The following is a 9,799-nucleotide window of genomic DNA, read 5'->3' as shown; positions in this document are numbered from 1 at the left end:
ACTAGGCATAAACTGGGAGTATGATGACTTCAGATTTATGTGAATGACAGTTCAGTCTGGAAAAATCACAGATGGCATGTAACGTGATGGTGAGAGAAACAACGTGGTTTTCTCTCCTCCCACTCCCACTTAAGTGACTGCCTGTCGTAGGTGAGATTCTTGTCACTGGTGCCAATCCCAGGGGACTCCACTTGAGGCCACTCAGGTGTAAAGTGAACAAAGGTACTCTGCATTTACACCTGAATCACTCAGATTGCACTGTAGCCTGAAACCTTTAAAAGCCTGTGACAATCTCACTTCAGTATTATATTGTTTGTTCTTTTGTGATTAGAACAGAATTTATGTAGTTACTGCCTTTTCACAGTTCTCATTTTTTCCTTTGGATTTTAGCTGTCCAAGTAAGACACTCACATGGAGCAAGTCAGTAACAAATACTTGGAGAGATGAAAGAAGTTTATAACGTGGGAAAAATCTGCTTCAACTCCAACTCCTCTGCCTCTCAAGAAAAAAAAAAAAAAGTCTTAAAATACACTCTCATATTATCAGTGATTTCACGGGGATTTTTTTCTAAGCTTTTGTATGGAAATAGCTCTTATCTCAAGAGGAGATAACTGCAACAGGTTTCTATATACATTAGCTGTGCCTTTTCCAATGCAGACAGCATTCTTAAAATGGCTGTATTGCCTCCTACACAGAAGATAATTGGTGCCTAACACTTCTGGCTCTCGGGAGCAATTCATGTGGAGGGTGAGAAAAGAAGATACAAGAAATCGGTGTTGCTAAGACGCAAATCTATACTTGTTCTGTGACCATAAAGAACCCTGACGTCGTATTGCAGACACGTGTTGTTGGTGCAATTGCTGTTACACTGCAAATACTAACGCAAATTCTCTGAGTTTCTAAATGGTAGTGCTAGCTTCCATTTTAAAATCAGCAACAAGTTGTGTGTTGCTCTTGTTCTAACTAGCCACATAGATTGACTTGAACAGCTGAAATGTCAGTTTTTGCAAAGGTCCTTAGAAATAATAATAATTTAAAAAAGACATTATTAACCGATAGTTAATTCATTGTATTTTTAAAAATATAGATAAAAAAAGATTTGGCAATATTGCAACTAGCTTTACTCTTCCAAACTTCCCACTGATCACTTTTTCAAGCACAGTGTGTAACCAGTGGTAACGTAGATGCATGCATAAATAGGGTAACAAGTAGAGATGAGAACCAGATTCTAAATGAACACTTTAGTACCTGAACATCTTTAAAGATAAAGGAGGTGCATCTGGCACCTAATTTCATCCTTCTAAATCTTTAATATTATGCAACAAAAGCTGATGTTGTACTCAAATGGGGGCCCTCCATGTTTATGATCTCAGGAAGAAAACTGATTTTTGATGTCTTGTTTTTCAGACTTCACTCTCACTTGAGTCTATTTGGTCTTTAGAATGATTGCATCTCCAATTGCGGCTCCAACATTTCTTTCATTCAAAACAATCTATTCATCTGTATTCATAAACATGTCAATCTATGGTTTCAAAAAAATCCAACCAACCCTCCAACAAGAAGAAACAACAAAAACTTCTCATTAATCCTCCTCCCTCATTAGCTAGGATTAAAAACCTTAGTCAAAATGATTGGCCTTGTGCCCAGAAAAGCTATGAGATCAATAATCCAAACAGACTTAATGATCCTCTTACAAAAGAATAACTTCTGGACTTCTCCTACAGAATACTTTGAAAAAATGAAGGGAAAAATACAAGAAATGTCACATCATCTGCATAAGTTAATTTATCTGTTGGTTTGGGAGTTCTACAGTTTGGGGAGGGAACTCTGGGAAACAGTTTATTTTCTCCATTAAATGACATTTACTGTCTGCAACAACAGTAATATGAAAAATCACAAACTGTATCAGTGATTAGCCTGTAAGAAGTTTCATTAACATTTCCAGTATCTCATTTCACTCATGAGCAGTTTAAAATTATGGCATTTGTATCCCTATATAAGAAGACTTTTATTTAGGCAATTTAACTTGCTGGTACCCTCATCTTGACACTACTAATTACAGCTTCTAACTTTTCTTAAGTTTGATTTTCATTTTACACATTCAACTGTTGATGGGAAGAAAAAGAAAACCAAACAAACCCTACTGTATAGTTCTCTACCAGCACAAGAATGTGTTGTAAAAAGTCAGTGCCTTTGACTGAAGCAGTCCATAAACAACGCTGGGAACATTTTTCTCATAGACAGAATAGAAATATCTTAGGGTAAAGACTGGCAGATAACCAGCAGAGCACAAATATTGTACATGGAAATGCTAGAAATGATCAGGCTGGGCTTACTGCAGCTATGAAGGAATTAGCTATCTAACCAGTGCTCATCAGGTATACTCTCTACAGTTACAGGAAAAAAAGCAGGCATATCTGGAACTTAGTTCATGCCTTATATTTTGGAATGGAAGAAGTCACCTTTGTGTGGCCTGTTTTTTGCTAGTGACTCTAGAGACCCACAATGAGTTTTAGTCTTTAATTTTAATAGCTAAAGGAAGAGGTAAGTGCTGAGCTCTCAGCAGAGCAGGGATATTCATTTCCTTCAACACTGAAATAGGTCCTCTATAGCTAGCTTAGGAAGAAAAGGAAAGAGCCCAGGGGGACAAATTTGAGGGGAGAGGCGGGAGCACTACATGGTGGGGGCTTGGGAAGTACAGAAATTGGAGGTGAGGTAAGAACTAAGCAAATGCTGGAACCTGAGAGGATGAAATCTGATTGAAGAGCAAGACTGATAAAAGGAGAACTACCAAGGGGCATTTGGAGTGGCTCTGCAGCAGACTTGAGAAAACGTACAAAATGCAGACCCTTTTGCAAAAAGCAGCATTTGTTTTGTCAGAATTTATGTGTCATCCTCCAGCTGTGCTCTACTGCTAGCAAAACCACGGGTTTGTCTGAGGAGACAGATGTCTGCCTAGGAAACACAGGGCAGTTTGGGCGCAGGTAGTGTAAGGTTAGCATCTCTCCCCATTTTGCTGTTGAAGTTACTTACTGAAATCCAGTTTCTAAGGTCATATTTTGCCAAACTTCATGGCTACACAGAAAAACAACCTTCCCCAAAACAAATTCGTGCATTGGAAGTGTACTGTCCCTTATCTGCACTGGAGATAACTGTATATTTTTAATACTGTTTCTGTCTGTACTGTTATTGTTTCTGTAAAGGTCATTATATCTATTCTCACAAATGAAAAATTAGGAAGAAAAAAAATCTGTATCCCATTTTCCTGGGCAAAAAAAAAATATTTCACTAACCTGGTTACATAATGTTGACAGCTTAAATCTTGAATCTCTGAAGGAATTTTTTTTTTTTCAGACTCATTATCAAGCCATTAGTCAGACAAACAGCATTCCCCTAACAAGCAGTGGCTTCCAGGGCTGCACAGCTAAAGAAATGTAGAGACCTTCTACACCGAAGCTGCCAACACATTTTCCCTGTTAAACAAATCTCTTTAAGTGTAACTGAAAAAAAAAAATTCTCACCTATACTCACTATGAAAAGAATTGTTTAATAGATGTCAGCTGGAGGGTATAAAAACGAACATAAAAGATCCACAGCTATAATGATTTTTAAGTTGGTACTGGTGATGCAAACCAAAATCCAGTCACTAAATAAATTCCACTATGAAAGCTAAGGAAATGTAAAGCAACAGCAACCTCTAAAATATTGCTATGCTACCAAAGAAAGCATGAAAGTCAGCCTGAGACTCAAACAGTAAAAGTAAATAAGAGAAAGTCACTAAAAGAATCCAATACCTCTGTCTGTTGTTTGTGAACGCTTTACAATTGAAAAATATTTTTTGTAGGAAAAAAATAGCATTTTTCTGAGGAAAAAAAGATGTAATTTGTTCTGGTTTTCTAGACAATAATAGATAATATCCTAGCTGCTAGAGTGCCGGATATAACACAGTACTTGTTTTGCAGACAATACTAAAATCAAGCCTGGAAAGAGTTAATAACTTTAAAATAAGCCTTATACTTTTCGTAGGGTTTCAGCAATAAACGCTTTTAAGCACCCAGGAAAAGGAGCAATAATAGGACAGTCACTACTGGAAGATTTCAGACAAATACCTCACTCAAAGATGGATGCTATTCCGGTCAAATGTTCCAAGTGCAACTAAAGTGATACCATTTCGCCTCCTTCTTGAAGTGAGACCATTTTGAAGACTGATTATTCAGTAGTTCATTGTGGCACTCCAGTTTTAAACCTGATCTAATGAACAGACATAGATGCTATGGACTCAAAACATAAAGAATCGACATGTTAGCATAGTAGTGTACTCAGATGTCACATCAATCATTAGAAGACAGTTTACTGAATGACTCAGATATCTGGCAATACACATGCAAAGTCTCTTTAGCCTTAAAATATAAAGTGACTTCCTATTGCCAAAGTCCTGATTAGAACAACATTGATTGTAGTCATTTATAGCTCAAATGCTATTGCTGAAAATTTCTCAGAGTTGTAGATACTGTATTACTAACTATAGTAAAGCTCTAAAAATCAGTCAGCAGAGGCCACTTCAATCTCTGCATGATAATAAAGGATTATTATGTGCAGTAACCTATTTATGAAAAGGAAACAGTGTGCTTCTTTCAGACTCCATCAATTGCTTTAATAAGGAATTGAAAAGCCTAGCCTACTTTATATGCAGATCACCATCCCAGTTGCATAAGGATTTACAATAGACAAAACAAAACTGGTTTTGTTGTAAATAAGGGCTGTTTGTTTAAATCACACAATAATGTTTGCATCTAAAAATTATTTAGAAGCTAATAAGGCTCAATAAAGTTTGACTTGTTAATAAAAATGGTTTCGATATTCTCCAGGAAGAAAATGCAAATTGAAGTTGATAAGGTAAATCTTGAAGTAAAACAGGCCTGAGTTAATGGGAAGGGAGAATACATATTGCGTATGTTCACTGATGAGCGTACAAAAACTCATGTTGAGTGAATTCAGTTAGCTTAGAACATTTGACAAAATTTAAGATAATGGACTTAATAGAAAGTTTCCTCTAGTAGACTAGAATCGCTGCATTATTACTGTTGCTTTACAGACAGAGAACTTGACATAGTTCAGTCTACTGAAAGTTAGTATGATGCACAAAGTGATCTCTGCTACCTTCATTTGGAGGACTTGAAAAGACCTTGGTTCAAATTTTACCTTTGGCATTGGTTCATTTGCCTGTATGTTAAAAAAAGTAATGAAGTGTGGGATGACCCCTGCTGGTGTCCCTGCTTACAAAAAAAGTTGCTGTATCTAGCAGGAAAATGAAATGTTAATTTCAGTCCAAAAAGTTATAAATATAAATGCTGTCATAAAATGCACAAAAATACCCAATTTAATGGATAAAATACTGTGAGTAATATTCTCCTAAGTACGAAAATAATCTTAAACCACTGAACCATGTTAGAACTGCAATGCAATGAATTAAGAAGGACATTAATTGTTCAGTTCACTATGATATTGTGTTAAACGTGTTTTATTAATGAGCTGTTACTCCCAGCTGAGGCATTTGATAACCTCTAGTCCATTGCTAAATCCTCTCAGTTGATTTCAGTGAATCACTCTGAACAAACCCAGAGGGAAAAAAATATACCCCAATAAATTACAGTTCAGTTTGTAAGGTCCTAGAACTAGATTCATTTAAAGATGGGCAGCTTTCCTATAAATCAAACCTTCTGATTTAATGCAGCTGACATATAGGTCTATTTTACATATTTTTTTTAATTTCAAAAATACAACACATTAAAATAGGTTCAATTTATCAAAGCTAAGAGCAACAATTAAGTAATAATGTACTTAAAGTGCAAAGGCACTTTAACACAAAAAAGTGACGCCCAGTGGCTATACTTGGTAATTGAAACAGCAGTACTGTATATTATTATTTACAAAAGAAAGTCATAGTCCAGGAAAAAAAAAAAAGATCTTTGGAGATCTTCTACAGAATACATTAAGTTTCCACTTTGAAATGAAAAGAAAAAAACAACAGAAAAACCCAAAGACCCCCTTCCTCATTTCCTTCCAAATGAAAAAGAATTACGCAAGATTTATTACAGAAACATACATTTGTGGTGGCAGTTCCTACAGAAGGTTCAAAAGGAGAGAGAGATAGAAATAACTTAAAGGGAGCGTTGCAAAAGCAACACCATATCCCTGCTGTGCTGTAAGGGTTCCATTTCTCTCTCTTACTCCCTCTCTAATTTAAAAAGTGAAAACGTTGGGAATGCGACAGATGACATCAGCACTGAGCTCAGAATCAATCAAATTTGATGCTGAGCTCATTTAAAAATTTTCCTTTGCCTCCCACCTCCCCCCTTACAGCTGGCTGATTGCAGTTTGTTTTTCCAGAACTTCGAGGTAGTCTGGTTCTGTTTGTAGCTTTCCTTGGAGTAAAGGATGCTCAGGTTTAGATTGTTCTGCAAAATATTTCCTGGGAGTTCCATATAAAACAGTTTTATTTATCCTGTCCTGGTTTTGGCGTCTGGATTCATACGAAGGGGCAAACTGCCTTTTGGGTAAGGTGCAAAAGTTATAATGAACTAATCCTCCGGTGGGGAGTTCCTTGACCCTTTCTGCAATATTTTGATACAGCAGCTCTGGCTCCCGAGGTGAGGACTGCTTTTCCAGTAACTCAGCTGCACTGATTGTAAATGCAAGACTGGTGGGATCTTCCTTTTTGTGGTCAAGGTTGCTATAGCTAAACTCATGGAGATTCCTGTAATAGGCAACTGGATCCCCTTCCTTTTGCATGTAGATCGGGTTTTGGCACATCTGTCCAACGGGAGGGGGAATGTAGTTATAAACATGTCCTTCGGTTTTGTCATGGGTCTCAGAGTTGTAGGACCCGTACTGGAGCTGAAATGAACTTATATCTAAGTTGTTGGCGCTACTGGGCATGCTTTGCACCCCCTTCCGGCGCTTAAGGACAAAGACAAACAGGCCTGCCCCAAAACAGACTGACAAAATGAACACAACCAACAAGCCTAAAATTAAGACAGACAGTGGAACTTCAGTGTGTATTTCCGGATAGGAGCTGGGTGAGACACCGAGGAGCTGGGGGGTATCTGTGTTCTGATTCATGGACAGGAGAGAAGAGTCTGACAAGTTGGGGTTCTCTGGACAGATGGCTTCTTTGCTCAGGAATTTCAGATGCTCTCCAGAATGCTTGGTGGGAGACTCGCAGATGACTTCGTTGATAACAACGGGGGCATTTGACTGGTGGTTGTTCTGGTCAGTGACTTGCTCTATCCAGTTCCTCAGCCCCAGAATGTCACACGTGCAGTCCCACGGGTTCTCCTGGAGGTCGATCTGAATTAGAGCCGAGAGCTGATCTAGGACTCCTCTCACCGGCAGGTGCGAGAAATGGTTGTTTCTGAGGTTGAGTCTGGTGAGGGAAGTGCCGCCAAAGACGTTGTCGGGCAAGGATCTGAGCAGGTTGTTGTTGAGGAATAACAGATGAAGATTACTCAGAGCATCAAAGGTATGCGGCAGGATCTCCTTAATGACATTGTACTCTAGGTAGAGATACTGCAGGCTCTGCAGCCCTTCAAACATAGAAGGGTACAGAATCTCAAGGTAGTTGCCATTAAGATAAAGTCTACGTAAACTTGTGAGGTTTGTAAAGGCACCTTCTTGTATCACTGCAATTCTGTTGTTTCCTAGATGTAACAAATCCAGAGAGCTGTACTCTACAAGATCGGTTCTGTAAATGACTTGTAGATAGTTACTGGTAAGGTAAAGTTTCTTTGGACTGGTTGGCTTAGGGTGGAGATCAGAGATGTTACTTATCTTTTTCTCTTGGCAGTTCACATTTAGTCCATTGTCTGAGCTCTGTGACGTACAGATGCAGCCGGCTGGGCAGGTGATGGGCACAGGAGACTTTGTCTGGTAAACCATGATAGGTCCAAATATTTGTCTGTCTTTTGACACAGTGACACGGGGTGTAGGGCGGTTCCTGGTTTTTGGGGGGCGGCTGGCTTTTGGGGCTCTGGTGGGATTGATGGCAGAGTTAGCTGTGGGCAGTAACCTTGAGATATGTGGGTCTGAGAGGACAGGGTGTTTTTCCTTCTGGTTTGAATCACTGGAGCTTTTCCTAGGGCAGAGATCTTGCCTGGTGAGCTGGGTCACATCTTTCCCATGCAGCCTGAAAGGTGTTTCGCAGACTATCTCACCCACAAAGACGGTGATGGTGTCTAGCCAGGCCTTGAGTGGCAGCAAGTCGCAGGTGCAGTTCCAAGGGTTTTCTTCAAGTTGGATCTCCATGATGCCTCCAATGTGCTCCAGCACACCAGCAAAAGGCATCATCTTCAGCCGGTTGCCCCGCAGGTCCAGGTGGGTGAGGAGCACAAAGCGGAAGACATTGCTGGGCAAGGACAGCAGGAGGTTGTCATTGAGAATCAACACTTTGAGCTTGTTCAGCTTGCTGAAGGCCCCCGCTTCGATGGCACTGATGTAGTTGTAGTCGGCTTGCAGGTACTCCAGGCTCTCCAAGCCCAGGAATGTGTCCTCCTTCAGCACTTCCAGCTTGTTGTTATTGAGGTGCAGCCTCTTGAGGGTGCGGAGCCCGCTGAAGGCCCCCGTGCGGATCTCCTGCATGTCGTTGTTGCCCAAGTGCAGGGTCACGGCGTTGGAGTAGTTGACGAACTCATTGGGGAACAGGCGGGTCAGCGCGTTCCCGTTGAGGAAGAGCTGGTAGATCTTGGACGGTGGCGGCAGCAGGAGGCTGACGGTTGTAAATCCTTTGTTTTCACAATTAATATTTAGCACGTTCTCCTTCTCCTCGCAAGGGCAGCGGCTCTTGCTGCAAATGTCTTTGGCAGGTTTGCGACTCTCTGTCTGCGAGATCCCAGCCACTGTTAACAAACTGAGCAACCAAACACCCTTCAGCATCTTTATGCGCCGTCGATCCCCGCTTCAGTACCTACAGTCAAACCTTTTGAGGCAGGTGAGGAGAGAAAGAAGAAACCCCCAATGAAAACGGCCAGGAGCAGAGACTGCAAGCGGCGGGCAGAGCAGGTCGCCAGGCTGGGGGCGGAGGGGGGGCAAGGCAGCGACTTGCCAAACTCCGAAATCCTCCCCCCGGGGAAGTGCCGGCCGAGCTGTGCTGGGGGCAGCCCCTCGGGGAGCCCCGGCCACCGGCATCCCGGCGTTGCGCCCCCCGGCCCCTCCACCACCACTTCCCCGGGGGCTGCCGTCAGCAGAGCGGCCCGGGGCAGCCCCCGCTGCCCAGCTCCGTGCCGCTACCGCTATTTTCAGCCGGGGGAGGCAGAAAAAACCCATCCGTACCCCCGTGCCGGCAGCAGGGCTCCTCCGAGCCGAAGCCCCCGCGGCTCCCCGCACCCCGCAGCATCCCCCCGCTCCTACCTACCTGCTCTCGGGGCGCCCGAGGGGGCTGCAGGGGATGTAGGGGCTGCAGGGGCTGGAGGGGCTGCAGCAGGGGCAGCCGCCGAGCGCCGCCGCGCCCCGGGAACCAGGCGCCCGGCGGCGAGAGGCATCGCCCGCCTCACGCCTCGGGAGGAGCCCGGCGAGGCGGTGCCGTGCCGTGGCTCGGCGTGGAGCCGTGCCGAGCCGAGCCGGGCAGGGCAGGGGGCTCGGAGCAGCGGCGGCGCTGCGGGAGCGGGGCGGTGTGCGCGGGGCGCGGCGCGGCGCGGGGCTTTTGCCGGCTGCCCCGCACGGAGCCGCGCTGACGTCACGCCGGGGGCGTGGGGGACACGTTTCTCCCAGCCCTCCCCCCCCAACACCACCCCCGGCCCCCCCC

General features: G+C 43.0%; 1 protein-coding gene across 1 annotated transcript; it reads right to left on the bottom strand.

Moving 5' to 3' along the window:
* Positions 1-548: 548 nt before the first annotated feature.
* On the bottom strand, positions 549-9,724 carry SLITRK2 (SLIT and NTRK like family member 2). The gene is made up of 2 exons (XM_040572711.1): positions 9,410-9,724; positions 549-8,974 (listed from the first exon to the last, which is right to left on the bottom strand). Exon 2 carries the CDS (start codon positions 8,929-8,931, stop codon positions 6,358-6,360), a length of 2,574 nt encoding a protein of 857 aa, XP_040428645.1. The 5' UTR covers positions 8,932-8,974; positions 9,410-9,724; the 3' UTR covers positions 549-6,357.
* Positions 9,725-9,799: the final 75 nt, after the last annotated feature.

Source organism: Cygnus olor, chromosome 13 (assembly GCF_009769625.2).
Source record: "Cygnus olor isolate bCygOlo1 chromosome 13, bCygOlo1.pri.v2, whole genome shotgun sequence".
Lineage (NCBI taxonomy): Eukaryota > Metazoa > Chordata > Aves > Anseriformes > Anatidae > Cygnus > Cygnus olor.
The sequence above is the reverse complement of the archived record's forward strand: the minus strand, read 5'-3'. Positions and strand labels throughout refer to the sequence as shown.

What these genes read in the sequence shown, in the direction of transcription:
- SLITRK2 (XM_040572711.1), bottom strand. Translation starts at nt 8,931, where the DNA reads ATGCTGAAGGGTGTTTGGTTGCTCAGTTTGTTAACAGTGGCTGGGATC.